The 23,375-nt window shown below is 44.6% G+C and overlaps 1 protein-coding gene across 1 annotated transcript in view; it reads right to left on the bottom strand.

The window, feature by feature from the left end:
• The window catches only part of MAP3K6 (mitogen-activated protein kinase kinase kinase 6), a 1,613,301-nt gene that overhangs the window by 243,132 nt on the left and 1,346,794 nt on the right, over positions 1–23,375 (bottom strand). Inside the window, exon 24 of the mRNA XM_069622894.1 lies at positions 10,368–10,473. Coding sequence (XP_069478995.1) covers positions 10,368–10,473 — 106 coding nt within the window. The remainder of the gene's footprint in view (positions 1–10,367; positions 10,474–23,375) is intronic.

A 23,375-nucleotide genomic window follows, 5' to 3' on the forward strand; every position in this document is an offset into this window, starting at 1 on the left:
TAATAAAATGAATAGTAGAATTATTCTTAAACAGTGCAAAAAGTTTGAGTTCACCAGAGGAGTTGGTCCAATGAAATAGGTAGGCCAAAGTCAATGGGCTAGAGCCTTGTATCAGTAAAAATGGTTCTGGTAGTTAAACAGAAAAGTCTTTGCCACGGTTCTCAGATGTAGGTCATAGAAGAAAGCTTTATATGTCGGGTCACAAGCTGGCTAGGCCTGCAAGTTGCCAAAGTTTCATGCACTTAGGCAGTGAGAGGTAAGTTCTCTCGGTCGGGTTTTCACAGTACCTTATATTGAAGAAAAAGATGCAGCACAGGACTTCTATTCTTGGCAGTTCCTGCAGATCTCGCTGTTCCTGAGCCTCAGTCGTGGGGAAAAGAGGGAGGACGTCAGGGGACTCCTGCACTGAACAGGGACTAGTCACAAAGCTGGCAAACTGGCAAATCTTTGATTCCGGTAGCTGTCTTCAAGCACACAAACTGGTGTCCTTCTCCCTGGCTATCCGGTTTCCTGCATCACCCTGAGGAAAATACAACCAGCTCTGAGAATGGTATCCAGGTGGCTTACGAGTTGATTGGTCCCACCAACTCAAAGGGAGAAGTAGTCCTTGAAGGGCTTCTGTGTTGAGATGAACTTGGCAATTCGGACCTGCAGCAGGGCTTCACCGGGCAAACCAACGGTCCAGGAGTAGTAGCAGCTGTTCTCTTCCAGCTCGTCTTTGGTTCTTTTGTTCCAGTGGTCGACTCTGCCTTCCAAGCCAAGAGACTCACCTTTTAAACAGTTTTCTCCCATTCATTTCAGCCTAGCTGCCACTCACCCAGCAGGGTGGCTGTCCTTGCCGGACAGTCAGCCAGCCAATCACGCACGCACAGGGAGTTTCGGGCACCTCCCTCACTTCCTGCCCACCCCAGACACTTAGGCGCCAGAGGCGGTCTACAGTCCTGAAGCCCGCCAAAGGTGTAGGAACAAAGGGACCAAACCTAGTTTGGCGTGCAGAGACAAACTCTAGAAGGACCTTTCCAAAAAGAAATGGTGAAAAAAGAAGACCGGTCCTGTTTAAACAAAGGAGGCTCAGACGCCATCTTGAAAAACTTGGCTCCCGCGATTTAACGCTACCGGTGTTTGCGGTCGGGAAAAATCATGGTAGTTCGTTGTAAAACCACTGCCACCAGCCATTTTCGAGAGGAAAGGGTAGCATTTGACTGCTACATGAGTTTTTAGTCATAGTGGATACTAACTAACCGCTACAGCACTCTATTGTAAGATAGGATGTGCTGGGTCTAGGAATTTAAAAAGACTAGTAAAGTCAATTTAACTTTACTTTCTCTGGGAAACAGTAGTTTATCCCAGAGAAGGTATTTAAACATTTGGACAGCCTGAACACCGAGGGTGCTGTGTGACACACATGAAAAGATGATGCCTATGGAGTTGTCTAAAACTCCATAATAAAATAACACAAGAGTAAAAAATATTCAAAATACATGAGAGAGTGGGGAAAAAAGGCTCACACACTCTCCAGGTAAAAAAATCAAGTCCTAAAAATCCAGCAAAGTTGCTGGGGGTCTCTAAGGTGAAGGGAATTAGCACATTTATGAGAATTCTCCCAAACACAGGGTACTTGGTCTTTCGGTTCTGGTGCAGTTGTCAAACCAATCGGTCCACCTCAGCGAGGTCAAGCCACTGATAACCTTCTTCCAGCTGCTGATTGCCTCAACACTCCTGCCTTCTCCAGAGCACCCCTGCAACCTGGACTTGGTATCCTCTGCGTCGAGGGCCGACCTCTGCAGTTTGTCTCTCCAAACCCAGGTTTGAACTTCCCAGAGTTTCCATCGTCCACACCGGCTTCTCCCCCTTTCATAGTCGTTTCTCTCCTTATATTCTGAAGCTGATCCCTCCCCAGCGGACTGTCAACATTTTTCTCTGGGCTCCATGGGGTGATTTTCATGTCTCCTCTGGACCTCCTCTTCTCCGTACTGTCTAGCTTTGACGAGGGAGTAATAAGCATCAATCCTTCAATCATCTTCTTCTCAGTACTTGAGGAAAAGGTATGAAAAGGCTGGTTTGTCTTTTCCTGGTTATATTTTGGTCAGTCTCTATATGAGTACAGGAGGGAGTATTACAATACATGACAGTAGTACTCTCAGGTTGGTTAGCTGGAGTCTCAAGACTTCAAGAGCAAACAGGTAAGGGAGTTCCATCATGGAATGGTAGTTTGCATCGCCATGAAAGAAAACCCTCCCTGGGGGATCCTCATGCTTTGTACCACCCCTAGGAAGAATATGGGGTTTCAATCTCACCTACCTTGCCTCACAGGGAAGGGTTCCCTTATGCAGAGAAGTGGCATGATGACATGATTCATCACAGTGCCTATTGATTTTCATTACGTCGTCGTCTTGGGAACAGGATTTTATGCCCGTGGCTGGCACAGACTCTGGCCGGGTCTTAAGTGTTTATCATCTAGCACAGTATCTGTGCATCGAAGGAGCAGTGCTCCCTGCCGGTGGCCACCAGAGGGATTAGTGTCTCCTGGCAGAGACAACCAAGCAGCTACACTTCCGAGAACCTGCCCCCAAAGTTGGAAAGTATTTAATTCAATAACCACCCAGGTTTATTGGAAAGAGCCGATTGAAGGCTGAAGATATTGACCTTTGTACACTATTGGCCTGCCCCAATATATTTGCTGTGGGTTGATTCACCACGTGTGGGCTGGTCTTTGCTCTCATATTTGAAAACAGCACTTTATCTGCAGAAACAACAGCAAAGTAGTTTGTTGAAATGAGATTATGTACAGCCATTTAATGATCTGTGTCTTGAGTTTCTTTTAGCTGCTATTTTTGTGAGGTTGTATGCTGTATTCTACTGTGTCATAGTGGAAATGTTTTTATTTATTCTGTATTGTTTTTATGGATGATTTCTATGCATATCTGAAATAAACATGATGCCTGAAGATGGCCAACAAGGAGAACTAAGCTGAAAAAAATGCAATTAAAAAGGACTCTTTAGAAATCCTGTACATATAAATAGGTACACATTAATATAATTAGTTAGCATAGTTAGGGATTAGAATGGTAGCTTTTTAAGAGGAAATGCATAAGTCTTGATCTATGACCCCAAAATAAACACCGAAGGTCCCTTGCTGCTGTTTATCAAAGTCAGTATGGTTAAATTATTCAAAAAAGTACCAAACTCTGGTATCATACACTTTAGTGGAATTCTCTGAAAACAAAAAGGGCAAGTTTCTAGAAAATTATTTGAAATGTTTATTTCTTAAACACAAAAATCCTAATAACACAAACATTGTAATAACAAAGAAGTGTGACAAAAATTAAAACACTCAGAATTGTAATTCACAGTAGGAAATTTGATTTAGTTTAAAGAACAAAAAACAATCAATTATTCTTTTTGAAAAGCTGAAAAAAATTAACAAGTTATTCTTTTTATAAGATCACAAAAACGAAATAAAGAAGGAATGGAGTACTGGTGGAGGAAGAATGTGTAAACGGTTCTTAAGGTAAAAAATATTCTTCCTTTTCTTTACAGAGCAACAGTGTCCACTCTAAATCTAACTCCAATATTCCTTATGACAGGTCTGCCTACTGTGAATTACAATTCTGAGTGTTTTAATTTTTGTGTCACTTCTTTGTTATTACAATGTTTGTGTTATTAGGATTTTTGTGTTTAAGAAATAAACATTTCAAATAATTTTCTAGAAACTTGCCCTTTTTGTTTTCAGAGAATTCCACTAAAGTGTATGATACCAGAGTTTGGTACTTTTTTGAATAATTTAACCATACTGACTTTGATAAACAGCAGCAAGGGACCTTCGGTGTTTATTTTGGTCTCCTGTCCCCACCCTTTCTGCTCATGGGACAAATCCCCCTCTTTTTTTGTATTTGATCTATGACCCCAGCAAGGAAAAGGTTATGCTCTAAATCCTTGCAAGAGACATTCACAGGAAAGCTTCAGTTCTAAGAGTCAAAAGGGCCGTATCCATAACCAAAGAACAGTGAACTAACTCAAGGACTTTAGGTAAGAATAACGTAAAGATTCTAAAATGACAAGCTTTGGTCAATAATTGAAATAAGAAAGAAAACGTGGAGTGCAGATTAGTCACCAAGCTTAGAAGAGACGATTTAGGTAAAACAGTAGAGTCAATGGTATTTAAAGAAGGATTCGAAAGAAAAGTGGAAACTACTGGGTTTTCTTTTTTGTTTAGAAATATATATTGAATCAGCAGAGGGATATATGAATTGCGTTATTTTGTCCCAATCCCTTTTGCCCCCCGGGGTGTTGCAAGTGAAGCAGAAAAACTTGTTGGGGGTAGGGGGGAGAGGTCTCTGGGGCCATTGTCTGCTTCTGTGGAACTCTTCAGGACAGTTCCTGACAGCAATAGACTTAAAATGCAACTACTTCGGATTACATCAGCATTCAGCACTACGCAACACTATTCCAGTCACATAGCACTGGATGTCCACTACTAATATTAGCTGTGGATTGGGAGCCATTCCATGAAATTACTTCAAACCACCAAAATCTGAGCAAGATAATGCTTCAGGCAATTAAGCCACATCCAAATCAATGCCTCCTAGTTCGAGCCAGAGCTATAAAGCCTTCCGTAGGTACAGCTGCAGCCAATGAAGCCTTTCCTGGGTAAACTGCAGCCATTGAAGATGCCCATGGACTAAGCTGCAAATAATGAAGCCTTTCCCCTGGGTCAACTTGTGTTAGGGAGAATTCTCTGTAAAGGCTAATTTCCCAAACCTAGCGAGTCCACCAGCAGCTTTGCTGGATTTTTGGGGTTTATTTTTTTCTCCTGCTAAGAGTGAGACTCTTTTCCTCCCACTCTTAGACATGATTTGAGGTGTTCCTTTGACTTTGTATGTGTTCTATGGGCTATGGGGACCTTCTTCAGAAAAAAACAGAACATAAGGAGATACCCTTCCTATATGCATTAAAATATTCAAGCCAAAGTCACCACATCACTCACCTAATAAGGAAAAACTGGAGAAGCATCCAGATGGATCCCCAACTACAGAAACTCTTCCCTGAACCACCACTAATCACCTACAAAAGAGGTAGAAATTTTCGGGATCAGTTGGTCAGAGCAGAGCGCCCCACGGTACAACAACAACCTACACTCCACACCAAGAAATTTGGAACCTTTGCTTGTCTGCATTGTGGAAATTGCAATAACATCACCAAAGGGGAGTACATAAGACACCCAAGAACAGGTGCAAAAATTAAACTGAAACATTTTGCCACATGTGACACAAAGTCGGTCATCTATGCTCTGAGCTGCCCATGTGGGATCTACTATGTGGGACAGACGAGAATGAAAATGAAAGAGGTGCAATGAGCACTAAAGTAACATACGGACAAAGAATGAAAGATCACCAATGGCACGACATTTTACTACCAACAGACACACAGTGGCAAAACTACGCTTTCAGATACTGGAAGTAGTCACAAAAGCACCAAGAGGGGGCAATCATGCCAAAAGACTGGACCAGCGCGAACTGTACTGGACTGACAAACTGGACAGTATGAATCCGTACGGAATGAATGAAGACTCACTTAGGTGCCTTTTTATAAATCATCACCTTAATACACACAATCAACCAACATCCTGATACAGGTTAAGCTTAAATGGTAGATCATGGCCCATAAGGAAGAGAGTGAGTCAACCCACAACACAGTATTAAGGTTGTCTGATCCGATTTATTTTGATTCCTATTTTCGGAACAAATGTTGTTAACGTGTAAATATAGGATGTACCAAATATGTTATAAATCTCTTGTCCAGGTACATTCAACCTGTGTTCGAATATACAGAAAAAGATTGTGAGCATATGTGCCCTAAGGTTGATTTTAGAACTTACATACAAAGGTTCTTAAAGTACTAGCCACTATCTTCTTTTCATGTACTTACTTACCCCTGATGGACCTTCACCAGCTCCCCAAAAGAAACAGACACCCGGCCAGACATCTTATCCCAGGGAGGGACACTATATTGGTAGCCGTCTCTAACATGGATGAGCTACAACATCCATTAAACTCCTTTGTCTAACTCCCATTGACAAAGGACTGACACAGTACCCCATTTGACACTACTGCGTGCTATTATCCTTCAAATTCCGTCAATTATTTATTGTGATGATGTCATCCTTCAATGGACTGTAATACACCATCAACAAGCATTTAGAATATACTGTACTTGCTTACCACAACTGTATAAATATACTACACAACATCTTCTTTAAAATCCCAGTATAGCTCTATTACGGCCATTAGGGCGACCGCGTCACGCGACGCGATCACATGGTGACGTCACATGTTTACATGTGATGTCACGATGCGCGTGACGTCATCGCGTTCACGTCGCCGGCGGCCATTTTTTATGCTCGCACTTCGCAAGTCACTTAATGTAGCAGGTCTCGCAGTAAACGACCGATTACACCTAAGAAGGAGCCATAGCCCTTAACAGAGAGCGAAACAGAGAAGGTATGTCGGGCAATGGATCTCAGACTCATCAGCCCTTAATCCTAGCACACAACGAATAGCACAATTTCCTATAATTCCCTTTACCTTTTTGTCTCCCCAGATTAGGAGACTGATAGTTCGACAGAGCGTCTTTTCTCTGGAAGGCCTCGAACTACCACACTAACTTAAAAGACTGACTGGAGACCATAGCATCTCGTGGTTGGAATAGTGACTAGCGTATGGCAACCTATCGGCAGGTAAACTGCCTGTACAAATTTAGCATTGATGATGCACTTATTCTGCATAAACCCTGAACTTGTATGCAACTAGAACCACAATTGTTTTTTTGGTTTCTCCATAGCCCTTTGGATACTCACAACCCTGAAAAACCGTAACCTGTGTTACCCATACTACTTAGCAGGAAACCTAGAAATCAAGATAATGAAGGTACATCTCTCTCCTTGATTCCCACTATGATATTTCAGCTAATAGGCCCAAATCGCTTTAATATTAAGGAGATTCACTTCTATTTAGATGATCCACTACAAAGGGACTTTGAATAAACTGCTGGCATTACAGCACTAAAGACAACCTCGGGGCAACATAGCGAGGTAGGAAATGCTACAATGTATGCCAAACTACAATGCATGGCAGATTCAAGCATAGAATAATAGTTGTGAATATGAATCGCATATATTCTGAGAATTATGATTACTTTTATAGATATCCCGCCAACATTTACACGGAAGCCTAGAGAAAAAAGAAGCTTTTATGGACTTTAATTAATTTTGAGAAATCCTAATACCCACACCTGATGAAGGGATTTTTTTTCCCGAAACGCGTGGAGTACAGTGTATCACTACCTGTGCGATTTAACAGAGAATGTTACATATTTGCATATTTTTGTATCTTATTTGAGTTACTGGCTTATAAATGACTATGTATACCAATACATGAAACTGTGTAACCATAAAAAGAACAATATTTGTGAATAAACAAGTAGTTGTCTTTTAGAAATAATAGTGAAGAGAGTTTACTTTAAACATTGATAAAAGATAATAACTTTTGGAAAACATCCCTATTTATGTCCAAGTTGTAGATTGACCTAAATTTCATCACACCATCTAAAAATTGACCATTAGAACCATTCCCCGAACAAATTTTTTTTTTTCCTTAACAGGCCGGACCATACCGCCACATAGAATCCTTCTATGAAATGTATACCTTTTGACTGTCTATTGGCAGTAACCTTGTGTGCAGGGGGCGCGAGGGGTCCACATTTTGTGGGTACCCTCTCTCTTTCAGTTTTTTCAAACCCACAACCTAGTGTCAGGGTTGCGTTTCTCTCCTCTGCACCTTACTATCAGCCTTAAGACCACTAAATACGTTTATTCTTGAACTAATTAGGTGTTCACATGTGTTCATTTCTTCCCTGTTCTATGGGGTCCTTTTCCCCATAGGATTTCATGTGTTTTTGATGTGTGGGTTACACAGCACCCTCCATGCAGTAACCCAGGGGTGTCGTAGCGACCCCCAAACATAGACTCCATACCCTGGGACTGACTACTGTCTCCCAGGGAATCTAAAGTCACCATTGGCTTTACTAGTCTCAAATTGTGAACAGAACCAGTACAAACCATCATATTGTGGACGTACTGGTCAGGGCAATTCGATTGCCCCGGGGTCTGTTGTCCGAGGGGGCACTGTCCAGCCCCCCCCCCGACCAAATTTTGGCTGGTGGCAGTGGATACTACTTTATATATTCGACCGCAAATATATTCCTATGGGATTTTCCCATTGTTCGAAGCTACCACTTTTTTAATATAGCCTCGAACATACCGCCGGTTTATTAAATTAATATAAATTCACCGGTTGGTATTCTTTGCCGAACCTTGGTTCCAAAATGGAGTTTGTGTTCGCTTCTGTGACTCCAGCCCAAGTCGAACCCTTTGTTCCACTTTTTGGCGGGCTTCTCCACATCTCCACAGAAGCCTCCAAAAGTGGTGCCACTCTGTCTGGGTACCACAGGGGGTGTAGGACGGGGTTTAGGCACCCTGGACTGAGTTGCCTCGGCAACCCAAGTCGCACTTTTGTGTGATTGGCCCAAGTGGTGAGCCGCCCGGCTCACCACTTAGCATGTTTGAGTGACAGCTAGGTTGAATGAATGGGGGTTTTCTGCATAAAAGCAGGGCTTTTCGGACTGGAACTTCAGAAGTGACCACAGGACCTAAAGAATCCGAGGAGGGAGAAGCCGAGCCGAGCCGACCTGCAACAACGACACCACCGGTGGAGCCCTGCTGAACCGTCTCACCACTTTTCCCGACGACAGAGGAGATCTCCAGCCCAGAGAGTCTTCTTCCTTTGACTGGTGGGGATAACCAGTTTGCCCGTCTTTTCGCCTTCCCGGACAATCTCATGGCCGCCTTGCCCGTGCCAAGCACCCCAGCAACCGGAATACCACGGTTTACCACTACCGCGAAGAAAAGGGTGGTACCTTGTAACCGGGAAACTCCGCGGCTGGTTTCTTCCCTGGTAGTGCAACGACCTTCAGCTTTCCTCCACGTCGAGACCTCCTCTTCCTCTGGACGAAACACTGACTTGCACCCGCTGCCAGGAACAACTGCTCCCGCTGGAGCGTTCTTCCCATTTTCAGATACTGTGTCCCGCCTGGCTTCCCTTGCGACAGATCGTTCGGGGTGACAGTAAATCCTCGACTTTCTAACCTGGGTTAGCCTGGGGCCTGTTAACTAACTTTTCCTGACTTGATCTCAATCTTTTGTGAACTATCTACAAAGACTCTTTGGGCATAACCCCACTGTGTGATCCTGGACACATTTCGCTTGCTCTCTCTAAGAGTGGGCCTGGCATTTGAACTTCCTTGCTCTCCAGTAGACTCTGCCTAACCTGCCTCACTGTGGTTCTTTGAAAAGTATTGAAATTTGTGTGCTTTCATAACTCTGCCTTTTTCCCCTCCCTTTTTAATAACTTATTAGAGTGCCATCTTATGTTAAGCGCTCACCTCTGTCTGAAAATAAGTGGTGTTTCTCATTAAGACTTGTCTAATAAGTAATCAGGGTTGTATATATATAATAGTGACTGTGTGTTGAATTTACTTACCTCTTTTTGTGCTAGTGTAAATTACAAGTGTCTTTAAATAAATAATTATATCTCTTTTTACACCAAGCTCTGGTCAGTGTTTGCTTGTGCTACTGTATCTCTGTACCTATTGTGTATACTCTATATACTGCCTAACTCATCTTGAGAGAAGTCTGACTGCTCAGCTACAGCTACCAGGTAAATCTGGGTGGTACAGACTGCTACCAATTGGGTTTACTGCCAACCACCTGTAGTCCTAAATCTTTTGCAGTGGTCCCTAAGGGAACTGCACGGGTTTCTGCCTAACAACTTGCAGGAAACACATAATCCCATAGTTTAGGGTGCAGCCAATTGCACCTCAATTTCCACACACCCCTCCATTCCCAGCCAAAGAAGCTAATTTCCACTGGCACAAGTTTCATACAATCAAACCTTCCTTAAGGCAAGCGGTAGCAAACACCCACTCTCCTATATTAAGCCATAGCACAAAAAAGAAGACTCCTATATGTTCATTAAGTGAAGGAATTAATTGAAATCTGTCTCTGGGATTCCATACTTCATGAACTGCTTTCCCATCCAATTCCAAGTGCTATTCCCGGATTAGAAGCACATGGACATGTACCACAAGATGAAGAACCCCAAATGATTTGGAACAACACACATCCCTGCCTGAAGAAACAGCTCTGCCAGTAGTACCAAAACATATTCAGAAAAAAAACAGTGGGGACGAACCCACACACAGTTCAGCTCAAAAGCTGTATGAAGATGATAGATGATTTGGCAAAGCTGTACCTGTGACCATGACGGTTAGAGCGGCCTGCACTGCCTGGCAGATCAAGTTGTCCAGAGCAAAGACCCAGTGAGGTTTAATATGATGCTTCCTCAGGACAAGTTTCACCTAGAAGACAAAAACAAATAAGTGTGCTAGTAGAAACACCATGCACTGTGCATGAATGTCTAAGCCTGGATAGTAGGTATCTGTGAAAGTTCCACTAACATACAGTAAACAGACACATCAAGGGCACAAAGAGCATCCCCACCACACAAATGTACAACATGGAAAACAGAAGTGCAAGCATCCTTTGCATACACAACGGGCTCTGTACTGACAGTATATCCCACAAACGGAACAAGTACAGTACAGGGCTGCAGTGCAAATATCCGCTCACAGCATAGAGTAGAGAGCAGGTACAGCAAGAGCAGCTGTGCTACATGCTTTGCTAAGATACAGGAAAGGTGAGCCATCAGCAGTGTAGGATATTCTATTACACAAAACCGATAAAGTTCTGGAGCAGTAAACGCTTCATCAGTGCAGCAAAGGTACAAACCATTCTGCAGGTAAGTGCAGGTAGCTAAAGTATATGCTTCACTAACACACTGAGACGGTAAGGGATGGTAAAGAGAAGTGCGTCACTCGCAATACGTATATTGAACACCGGTACAAGTGAACCTCACATTCACATGAATAAGTAGCTCAGGCATAGTTCAAGTGTAAAGAACTAGCACTTTTCAGGACACAAAAGACATGTTCAAGGGTTAAATACAGTGTACAACAATCATGAAAGATTGCCCTAATGAATTATCAGATACCTTTAGTCCATAGTTCACTTGCATTAACAACTTGTTGGGAACCCAGCTGTTGCTGCAGAACAGGCCAGAAAAAGAAAAGGGAACTCATGTGTTGGGTTAATTGTTGCGAAGTCAGTACATCTCCAAGAATACTGCTAGGGTATTCCAGGCACAGCTGTGAGAACGGGTGAGCCCATGCACAACCAATGACTCTGATGAGGAGGTGAGAGCGCAAATGATTCAACAGTGCTGATCTGCTAAACTACAATAACTATTTTTTAGGAAACCAGGGATGACCCTAGAGTATATTATGAAATTAGAGAGGTTTCACACATTTTCAGATGTACAAGCTACCCACATGGGGACAGTATTAGCAAGCAAACTCATCTCATAAAAAAGACACTATGGTTGACCCAATTCTACTTGTTGTTATTTTCAAAAAGAAAGGCAAAGTTCAACATGACATGTGGTGTTTGTGAAAGAATGTCCCATTTCCAAAGTGGCACATTCAAAGCTGAAATCAAACATGGTCAGCATTGCGGGATAACCAAAATATTTATTATGATATGATATGGAATTTATATATATAAGTGTTTCTAGGCGTGACAAATGTAATTTTAGTTCATAGTCCCCTTTCCAAAATACTTCTAGGACATCCCATGTAATGAACAAGGGACCCGAGCCTGTTTGGCACAAGATAAACGGACTTTCTAGGACATCCTTTGCGTGGTGCACACACAGGTAGGACACCTCCCGCATTTCTCACCTGTCAGTCCCTGTATCTAATAGAATAAAGGACTTTTTAACGGGGGTGCAGGAGGGCGCATGGAGGAATGTGGACTACGGGATAAGAGTGTACCATTGTCATCCAGTGACTAACTTTCACACTGTCCCTTACCCTTTCCTCCATACCGATGAGCGATTCCAAAGAACCGTTGCTCAAAAAAGCGTTGGATGGAGATGAGTCCTTTTCCAAAGATGATGTTCACAACCATTTGACCAAAGATGGCATCCGCTCTTGAACAGGAGACCATGGTGTAGTGCTTGCAGAAAGCATGAGGGGAATTGCCCAGGTCACAGCCTTGCAAATATCCTATGAGGGAACATCCCTCTCAGATGCCGATTTAGCCTTCAGGAAGTGGGGATTTCAACCCCTCAGTCAGTGTCTTTTCCCTCACCTGTAGGCCTCAATCATAGCACAAACAAGCATGCGAGCAATGGCAGACAAGGAACCTGCCATGCCCGGGGAGCTGCCACCAAAGGTGACAAAATGTTGGGTTTCTCCTTAGTCCACATAAATCTCAGTGCCCTAGCCATCTCCAGGGAGTGCAGGGTTCTGAGTACAGGCACGGGAAGAAGATGGGCAAAGCAATGTCTTCGTTGAGGAGGAAAACTGAAACCATGTTAGGCTGGAAGGAAGGCTGAATCCTGAAGAACACCTTTTTCCCAGTGAAAAACAGGTAAGGTTCCCCGGAGCAAAGCTCAGGTAGTTCTGCAATCCAACATGCTGATGCAATTGCCACTACAAAGGCTGTGTTTAAGGTGGCCCGCTTCAGATCGGTCATGTTCGTAGGCTAAAAGGGTCTTGGCAGAAGTACGGAAAGGAAAATGTTCAAGTCCCGAGAGGAGTGGGAACAATCTCTTAAGGTCATTCAAGTGTCTCTGGAAGATGGAATTTGCCAGAATCACAACCGTAACTTGGTGTCAAGGTAAGCACAAATCGGTTATGGGTATATGATATTGCATTTATAACGCGCCTATTGACAAGTGTTTCAAGGCGCGACGAGGCAAGGGGGGGAACAAAGGGAGGACAGACAACGATCCTACTAGGCCAAGTGTCATTCAGATCACGCAAGTGCATGGGAAGGGGGGAAAAGGAAAAGTGTGCGTGGGAAGGGAGAGGGGAAAGTGCAGTACATGGGAAAAAAGTGGAATAAATAAGAAAATAAATAAACGGCCAGCTGGTGGCAAGTGCAAGGAAGTGAAGACAAAAGTGCTGGTAGGGGGTCTGTAGGGATACAGAACAACGGTCCCCAGGTGCAGGGGTTGCCAGGGAGGCAGTGCAAGTGGGCAATTGACAGGGCCTGGGCCAGAGATCAGAAAGGGTGGCCAGGTAACCCGAGCAGTTTCAGTCAGGAAATCAGCAGGGGAATGGGGAAGAGAAAGCCGAGGCAAAGAGGAAGGTTTTGAGGTGCTTCCGGAACCGGATATGGTTCTCCTCAAGTTTCAGGGAGGCAGGAAGGTTGTTCCAGAGAGAGGCCCTAGCCGAAGAGAGTAATCTACCACCAACTCGTTGCTTGGAGAAGCGACTGACACTGAGGGAGTTGGAGGCAGATGAGCGAAGAGCCCGAGAAGGAAGATAATTAGGAAGAGAGAGTTGAAGGTATTGCGGCCCCAGACCCCAGAAGGCCTTGTGTACAATGCAGAGGGTTTTGAACCTAATCCTCGCAGCCACTGGAAGCCAGAGCAGAGAGTTCAGTCCTGGAGAGAGATGATCCCTGGGCTTGAGGCCAAGGACAAGTCTCGCAGTCCTATTCTGGATAAGTTGCAGAGGGCGGAGAGTGGAGGCAGGAAGATTTAGATAGAGGCTGTTACAGTAATCTAGCTTGGAGAGGACCAGGGCTCTGGAGACAGTGAGCTTCTGGGGGAAGGATAGGAAAGGAAGAATACCTCTAAGGAGGTGCAGCTGGTAGTGTGACCTCTTAGAGACGTCAGAGATGTGAGGGGAGAAGGAGAGTGCAGAGTCGAAGGTGACCAAGGTTTTTTGCCTTGCAGGTGGGAGTGGGAGGAGGGCCAAGAGAGGCCGGCCTGAGAGCTGCAGGGAAGGAGGGAGTGTGTGTGCCGATGAGTAGAATCTCAGCTTTACTGGCATTAAGGCAGAGGTCGTTGGCGGCACACCAATCCTGGATGGCAGACAGACAGACAGAGATGAGGGAAGGTGAGGAGGAGGAGGAGGAGGCGTCCGAGGGTAGCCTGAAAATGAGCTGGGTGTCATCCGCATAGCACTGAAAGTTGGGACAGAGAGTGGCGGTGCGGTGGGCAAGGAGTGCCAGGTATTGGTTGAACAACCAGGGAGAGAGGTTAGATCCCTGGGGGACACCACAGGTAGAGAAAAAGATGTCGGAGAGGAAGGACCCAAGTTTGACCTGGGAGGGTCGGTCGGAGAGGAAGTCAGCCAGCCACGCCAGAGCCAGACCAGTGATACCCAGGTTGTCACGGAGACGGTTGAGCAGGATGGCATGATCGACGGTGTCAAAGGCAGAAGAGAGATCAAGCAGGATAAGAACGCAAGGGGTGTTAGAGTCGAGGCTGGAGAGCAGGTCTTCACGGATGTTCAGGAGAGCAGTTTCCGTGCTTCTGGCAGCTCTGAAGCCAGACTGATGGTCATGAAGACAACCAACAGATTCAGTGTGGAGATTGAGTTGGGAGATGGCCAGTTTCTCCAGGAGCTTGCCCAGGAAGGGAGTTCTGGAGATTGGGCGATAGTTAGCAGGGTAGGAGGGGTCGGCAGAGGGTTTCTCAAGAAGAGGGTGCACAAGGGAGTGCTTCAAGGGGGAAGGGAAGACTCCAGTGGCGAGGACCAGGGCTCTGGAGACAGTGAGCTTCTGGGGGAAGGAGAGGAAAGGAAGAATACTGCCAACATCCCCATTTCTGAAAGGGGCGTAGTAAAGGCCAGTACTTTTTCCACTGGGGTCTCCAGGGGGCTGATTCTCAGGTCTATGCACCAGTGACACAAACATGTTCATTTACTCATGTTTTGAGACCAAACAGAATCCTTGCTCGCTGCCCTGATGACATTCAGGTTATCCTCAGAGGGACCAGTACCACTGAAGTCCTCGGGGACCAGAGACCAAGGGGAGGGGTTCAGGATCATTCTCCCCTGCTGAAATAGAAGATCCTGATGGAGGGGCAGTGCCATGGTGGCTTGCTCCTCATTTTCTTCTAATCTGAATACCAGATCCCTTTAAGTCAGTTCGCCGCAAATCAGGGCAGAAAGGCATAGACCATTGTCCAACACCAGGTCTCAAGGGACCGGAAACATGTTGGATGATTATAAATATATGCACATTTACATCATGAATGACAGATATCCTCAAAACCAGTCAGGTGTTCGGCCCTCGAGGTCTGGAGTTCCACAGCCCAGGCATAGACAGTTTGTCCTACCCAAAGAATGATGGTGGATTCTTCCACAGAATTTACGCCTCCCCCATTCCAGGACAAAAATTAAACCTTTCTCAGCTGGGGGTGGTGGCCTACTTGGGAGAAGTCCAGACCCAGTCCTACCTTTGAAGTGGATGATGGCAGCAGAGAGGGCTCTATTTCCTAACCCACCCCCTTGTGTCTGCATATATGTATGCAGACCATCATCACCTCCAGCCTTGCCCCTCAGAACAAATACCAGTGTTTTTTGGTTTGCAAATTTCCTGTGTCGTATATGCGGAAACCCAGAATACCAGGGGGACATTGTGGCCTTGTCTCGGAATAAATTGGCTGCACAAAGAGATAATGCGGTCGGGGAACCAGAAAAGGAAGCACCACTGTCCTCATACACCCAAGAGGCTGACTATATCAAGCGAAAGGAGAGAAAGGCCACTTCCATATGCGGCATCAGAGCGGACGACCGATCTGGCAAACTTCAAGAGCAACTCCTAGGCCTCCTAGACCACCAGGGACCCACAGGGGAGAAGGACCCACCTTTCCCTGGAAGCATTGCCGGGAGACTCCAGGGACCAGCATCCCAGAACATTGCCATGGTTGAAAGGCGAGTAGCAGAGGGGCATAGTGTAGTGAGGTGTTTATGCAGATTTTTCGGTCAGTGGGGGAAAAGGTGTTAAGCATTGTCCTTCACCTGTAATTCAGACATCAGAAGCCATCCCAAACAAAGATGGAGGAATTGGAATCTTGAAAGGCTAACTCGGGCTGCTAAAACATTCTAGCTGAAGCAGCAAGACCAGTTTTTGAAGCTCCTATCAAACCGAGACATTCCAGAGTAGAAAAGGTGAAACTGGTACGAGTAGGTGAATTTAGGAAGTAGACTGGTGCAGGAGCAACTCATTCAACGACTGAAGGAGCGTAGCAAGTAGAATTAATCAAAAGCAACGTTTAGGAAAAAAGCAGTAATTGTTCAGATGTGGTTTTAGGGGTAGCGTGTAAATAGTATTTTCAAAAGTATTAAGCACCTAACGAAATAGATTAGTAGGGTTATGTAACTTATGTTAATATTTAAAGTTCAACAGATAGCACACAAGACTCTAGAAATCTAAAGTAATTTCCGGGAAATATATTTGAAAATAAAATGTTATTTGAAATTTAATTGTAATACAATTTTTACAAAAGACGAGAGATGAAAAGCGGTGTGGAACAGAAAAGTCCAACATGCTCCACACTTCTTTCAAAAGTTCCGAAAATTGGGGGGTGGGGGGGGCATCAGTCTTAGTCTGTTAATGAAGGATCTTCACGTTGGTCCAAGTCAAGCTCTTTGAAGAATAGGGCCATGCCAATCACCCACCGGGTGTTTGTACCGCTGTTTAGGGCAATCCACCAACTCCCTACGTCAAAGGTTTTAAAAGTTGCTAAACTTTTACTCAGATTATCTTCCTCTAATAAGTTGGGTTCCTGTGCAGGATAGTAAGAGGTGGCGGCTGGTTTCTATCCTGTCTTTTTCCTCACAGTATTGGCATTTGTTTGGAGTAGATTTTTTCTTGCCCCCAGTACTTCAATAATCTTAATCTGAATCTTAGAAATAACCTTGCTAAGAGTTTATCTGGGAATTTCTCTAAATAAATCGAAACTATATTCACTTTCATTGACGTTGTTGGAAAGCCCTCTGTTAATTTGTAGTTATTAGCTGCTTCGAGTGTCGTAATCAAATCTCTTTCCATTAGTCGTTTAGCCACTTTGTTTGGGTTTTCTAAAAGTTCTGCCTCAGTGATATCCAAATCCGACAGTACATTTTTGTTGGTTAGGGCCCATTTAGTCAAGATGGAGTTCTTGCCACTTTCTAATTCAGTATGAACAATGGACAGGATCATGGGTCTAGGTTCTATGATCACCTTTCTATAAAGCATCAAGTGGTTTCTTGTAGCTATTGCTTCCAATGATGACGTGCATAATTTGCGCCTAATAAGGCTCATTGGTGTCATGTGAGATAGGCCTAAGACTCTTCTCCAAAAGTAACTCTCTAGTTTCAGCCATAGAGTTGTTGGTAATAAAGGCATTGCGGGAGTATGTCAAGCTTGGCGTCACCTTCGCTTTAAAAAAAAATAATGATGGGCATTAACGAGAAGCAACCATGCTTCCTGTCGATTGCCTTTGCTTGAGACGTTATATGATATGATATGGCATTTATAACGCGCCTATACACAAGTGTATCAAGGCGCGACGAGGCAAGGGAAGGGAAAAAAGGGAAGACAGACAACGATCCTACTAGGCCAGATGTCATTCAGATCGCGCAAGTGCGTGGGAAGGGGGCAGGGAAAGTGCAGTACATGGGAATAAATAAATAATAAGTAAGTAATGGCCAGCATGTGCCAAGTGCATGAATAAGTGCAGACATCCGGTATCAGGCTGGTGGGGGGACTGAAGGGATACAGAAACAGTCCCCGAGTGCGGGGGTTGCCAGGTGGGCAGTGCAGGTGTGTGACGCTGGTGGGGGAGGGACCTGAGCCCGAGAACAGAGGGTGTCCAGGTAGCCAGTGCAGTTCCGGTTACAGCCAGGAGGTCAGCAGAGGAGAGGAGGAGAAAAAGCAGAAGAAAAGAGAAAGGTTTTGAGCTGCTTCCAGAACCGGAGATGGTTCTCCTCAAGTTTAAGGGAGGAAGGGAGGCTGTTCCAGAGGGAGACACCAGCCGAGGAAGGAGATCTACCACCAACTCGTTGCTTGGAGAAGCGACTGACCCCGAGGGAGTTGGAGGTGAATGAGCGGAGAGCTCGAGAAGGAAGATATTTAGGGAGAGAGAGTTGAAGGTATTGCGGCCCAAGGCCCCAGAAGGCCTTATGGACGATTCAGAGGGTTTTGAACTTAATCCTCGCAGCCACTGGGAGCCAGTGCAGAGATTTTAGTCCTGGAGAGATACGATCCCGGGCTTGAGGCCAAGGACAAGTCTCACAGTACTGTTCTGGATATGTTGCAGAGGGCGGAGAGTCGAAGCAGGCAGATTTAGAAAGAGCCTGTTGCAGTAGTCCAGCCTAAAGAGAACCAGAGCACTGGAGACAGTGAGCTTTTGGGGGAAGGAGTGGAAAAGAAGAATACGCCCGAGGAGGTGCAGCTGGTAGTGTGACTTCTTAGAGACGTCGGAGATGTGAGGGAGAAGGTTTTTAGCCTTGCAGGTGGGAGCAGGAAGAAGGCCAAGTGAGGCTGGCCAGAGAGCTACAGGAAAAGAGGGAGCAGGTGTGCCGATGAGGAGAATCTCAGTCTTACTGGCATTAAGGCAGAGGTCATTGGCGGCACACCACTCCTGGATAGCAGACAGACAGTCAGAGATGAGGGAGGGAGAAGAGGAGGCCGAGGGTAGCCTGAAAATGAGCTGAGTGTCATCCGCATAGCACTGAAAGTTGGGGCAGAGAGTGGCAATGCAGTGGGCAAGGAGTGGCAGGTATTGGTTGAACAGCTAGGGATACCACAGGTAGAGAAAAAGATAGCGGTGAGGAAGGACCCAAGTTGGACCTGGGAGGGTCGGTCGGAGAGGAAAGACGTCAGTCACGTCAGAGCCTGACCAGTGATACCCAGGTTATCACAGAGGCGGTTGAGCAGGATGGCATGGTTGACAGTGTCAAAGGCAGAAGAGAGATCAAGCAGGATGCGGACGCAAGGGGTGTTAGCGTACAGGTTGGAGAGCAGGTCTTCACAAATGTTGAGGAGAGCAGTTTCCGTGCTTCTGGCATCTCTGAAGCCAGATTGATGGTCATGAAGACAGTTTTGCGAAAAGGGTGGAGTCAACAGCTACCCTGGTCATTGACGCTTTGGTAGGATTCTTTTTTGAGAAGCAGTGGAGCTAAATTAGCACATATCGATTAGCTTTTAACATGAACACAAATACGTTAGATTCTTTTTCAAACATAAAAAGTTGTGATTTATTAAATTTTCAAGAGTAGATATTTTTAAAAACAGCGAAATATGCCATCCTTGGCACAGAAAAACATTTTATACACAAAGTATGTAATGATTGTGCATATAGGTGGGTTAGTGTAAAGTATGTAATGATTGTGCATATAGGTGGGTTAAACTAATACTTTACACTAACCCACCTATATGCACAATCATTACATACTTTGTGTATAAAACGTTTTCCTGTGCCAAGGATGGCATATTTCGCTGTTTTTAAAAATATCTACTCTTGAAAATTGAATAAATCACAACTTTTTTATGTTTGAAAAAGAATCTAACGTCTTTGTGTTCATGTTAAAAGCTAATCGATATGTGCTAAATTAGCTGCACTGCTTCTCAAAAAACAATCCTACCAAAGCGTCAATGACCAGGGTAGCTGTTGACTCCACCCTTTTCTCAAAACTTTCGCCTTACCCTCTGGAGTCAAGCCCCCTTATATAAAAAAAGAGGGTTCCTTGCCTTACCTCATACATCACATGGTCATGAAGACAACCAACAGATTCAGTGTGGAGATGAAGCGGGGAAATGGCAAGTTTCTGGGTAGGAGGGGTCGGCAGAGGGTTTCTTAAGAAGAGGGTGCACAAGGGCGTGCTTCAGGGTGGATGGGAAGACTCCAGTGACTAAGGAGTGATTGCAGAAATCAGCCAGGGTAGGAGCCAGGGAGTCGATGTGGTCCTTGACGTTAGAGTTTTTAGCCTGGCAAATAGAAAGTCTTGCATCGGATACTCCGTCGGGCTGCTGCTTATCGTTACTCCAAGATATCTAAAGGAGTTGACTTTCTCCAATCGGAGACCGTCTGCATTCCAATTGGTTTTTTCCAGTTTTTTCTCTCGCCTTTCCATCACCATTACCTTTGTTTTTGCTTTGTTCATTTCTAGAAAGGTTGTTGATCTCCCTTTGTATCCCATATGTCTATAAGAATAATATTGTCAGCGTATAATATTCTAGAGATTTTTTTGTCTCCCACTTTTGGGAGGAAGATTCTCAACATCTCTTCCGTGTCACCATAGTCAGCTATGTAGGCGTTGTATAAAGCAGGGGCCAATGGGCATCCCTGCTTTACGCCCCTGGCTGTTGTGATTTCTTCTGATAATTACTCAAGTTTATTGAGCCTTACCCTCATAGTTGTCTGGTTATAGAGGGCTGGAATTGGTCCTGTTATTGACTCTGGACAGTTCATATTCTCTAGTTTTGTCCATAGACGATCCCTACTGACCTGGTAAAAAACCTGGACCAGGTCAATGAACGCCATATAAACCGTTGTTCCTCCCTGTAAAATGTTTGCTTTGATGGTGCTATGCAGGAGAATGTTTGCTGTTGTCCCTGTATTTTCTATAAAGCCTGTTTGAAATGGATCTGATGTATTTGACATTTTTAACCAATTTTGGAAGGCGTCTAGGGCCAGGGAGCCAAACACTTTGCCGATAACGCCTAGGAGGGCTATAGGTCTGTATTGTCGTGGGATGTCTCTTGCCCCTCTTTTAAAAATCGGGACAATGGTAGCCCTCCTCCAGGATGTTGGAATCTGTTGCGCTCTGTTACAATTCCTGAAGATTTTCCCCACAAGTCGTGCCCATTCATGTGGGAGCTTCTTAAGATCTAAATTTGAAATACCGTCCGGGCCGGAGCTCTGGAGTTAGTTTTTTAATTTTGGTCAAAATGGACTCTTCATCTTCAGGAATGTTCCATGATGTTAAAGTGGTAGCTGTTGCGAGGTTGATATCGTTCATCACTGGTTTATACAAGTTAGCATAGTGGTTCACCTACTGGGCTAATCCTATGTTGTTTTGGAGGAGTTTGTTGTTCTACTTTGTGTCTCTTATTAAAGACAAGAATTCTTTTGAGTTCTTTCCATATATTGCTCGTAGCATTTGTTCCGCATCCAGCTGGTGCAGAGTGTGCCTATGCTGTGCAAGCCAGTGTTTATATTCTCTTTTTCCACGGGTCAACCGCTCCTGATTTTCCAGTGTATTCATTTTTTTCAAAATACGTGTCCACCGACGAAGAATCTTTCTTCTTGTTACTAGTTGGATATCGTAAGTATGTCAGTGATGGGTATTTACAAGGGATCTTGTTGATCTTGTCTGTGTGTATGTCTGGAGAAGAGGTGTATAGTCTACCTCATTGAGTTGCCGTCTATCAGAGAGTAAGGTGTATTCCATAACCTCTTGGTACTGGTTGTTTATTTGTTCGATTGCTTTAACCGACAATTTTAGTCTGGTTCCTCTGTTGTCTGTTTCTAGTTGGAAAGGCATTTCTTGTTGTGTGCCCTTGGGTGCCATCCAAGTGGTTTTTAGTAAATTGTGGTCACTGTTTGTTGTTCTGACAATTGAAAAAGAGTCCATCAGTCCCAGTAGTTCCTTTGAGACGTATGTATGGTCAATCGTACTGCGTTGAGTAGTGCGCTCCTAAGTTCATTTTATCTCTCATCCGATGGAGGTTGTGGAGATCGTTTTCCAGCAGGAGCCTACCTCTTTCAAAAATTGTGGCAGATCTTGGAAGGTGTAGCCTTTGGTCACCTATATCGGCGCATATTGCATTAAAGTCGCCGTTACTTATTACATGGTTACAGTGGTGGTCAGTTGAAGATAGCTCTAGGACTTTGGATAGCATACTGAAGTACAGTTCGTCTGTCGTCACTTCCGGATTCCAATATGTATTTATTATTACAATTGTTTCCGCTATGTGACTGCCCTTGGTTGTAATTTGTTTCCAAGTAAGTAGAGTGGTCTGTATTAGTGAGCTTTAGAATAGTTGTGCTTCAATGTCCAAGCCCGAACCCGAGCGTATTGCCGTAATAAGCCCTGCAGTTGGCCTCCCTGTTGGACCCTTATTAGCTGGTGTAAATGAGATTGAGTAGCCATCCAGATGTGGTTTGATAGTGTGCCAGGTCTCTTGGAGGCAAAAAATGTCAAATGAACCCAAGTCAATCTCGCTAGGAGTTGTTAGGTGGATGTCACCTCGGGTATTCCAAGGGGCCATTATGATGAAGTTGGTTTGCCCTGTATTGGAGTGGTCTGTGTTTCTGCCATGTAAATCTTCTAGTCCCAATAATGGTGGCTAAATTCTACTCGTCATCTTTGCTGGTGGCGGTGACCACATCAAATTTTTGGGGTTCGTAGTTTTCCTGGTCTTGTCGCTGTTTACTGTTGGTCTTGAATGGTTACCTTTTGCAGTATTTAGGTCAGTTTCAATTTTAGATTTTTTCAGTGGGCCTAAGGGTCTTCGGTCGGGGTCTCTTGCCTCTTTACCATACTCCTCTTCTCGGACCTTCAATGTCTTTCTTTTATGAGTCTTGACATTTTCCTCTTGCGTAGAGGATGCTGTTGGCTTCTTTGTGGGGATTTTTCCGTCCATGTTGCAAGTGGATGATCTCACCTGAATACTGCTGTCGGTTCTAGGCTCTTTATTAAACCGATTAGAGTTGGTTCTTTGGTCCGGTGAGCCCCTCGACCCTCCCTTACTTTGCTTTGGTTTGCCGCTTCTTTCTTCCTCGAATGTGGTTCCCCCTTGGTCAAGTTCTTTCATGTCGTATCCAAGGATCTTAAAATTGTCTATTTCCTCTTTCAGTAATTTTTTTAGTACTGTTGACTGAATATGGAGGACGGAGCAATCTCTTCTTCCACTGTGGCAGGGTTCCACTATCAAGATATCTTAATTTTTTTTTATTTTCAGAGGTTTGGAATTAGCTTAAACAGTCCTAATATTGTGGTCCTGTTCAATATTAGATTATCATTACGTTTTCGTAGTCTTTCCAGTTTTAAAATGCATGAACTCTGGATTTTCTTAACTGGTGTATTTGTTTTTCTTCCTCTTGTGTCTGAAGATGGGGTCAAGCTTATAGCTGAATGGGTTCTTCCTTTGCTTTGCCCCTGATCATGTCTCCTCTTTACCGAGGGCCCTCTCGAATTAGCTATGTTAGTGCAGGAGGATGAGCTAGTATGTGGAATATGGTTCTCTGCTGGCCGTGCTTTTACCTTAGATTCCTCCCAATGTCTTGTAGTGTGGCTTTTGTAGGTGGGCGTCCTAGGCGTTGTGCTTTCATGTCTTAAGCGAATGACAATGCCCCGTTTAGGGGACCATATTTGGCTTTGAGGTTTCCTTTCTTGCACGTTCTGCTCCATTG

This window comes from Ambystoma mexicanum, chromosome 11 (genome assembly GCF_040938575.1).
Source record: "Ambystoma mexicanum isolate Mex_15411 chromosome 11, UKY_AmexF1_1, whole genome shotgun sequence".
In the NCBI taxonomy this organism is placed as follows: Eukaryota; Metazoa; Chordata; class Amphibia; order Caudata; family Ambystomatidae; genus Ambystoma; species Ambystoma mexicanum.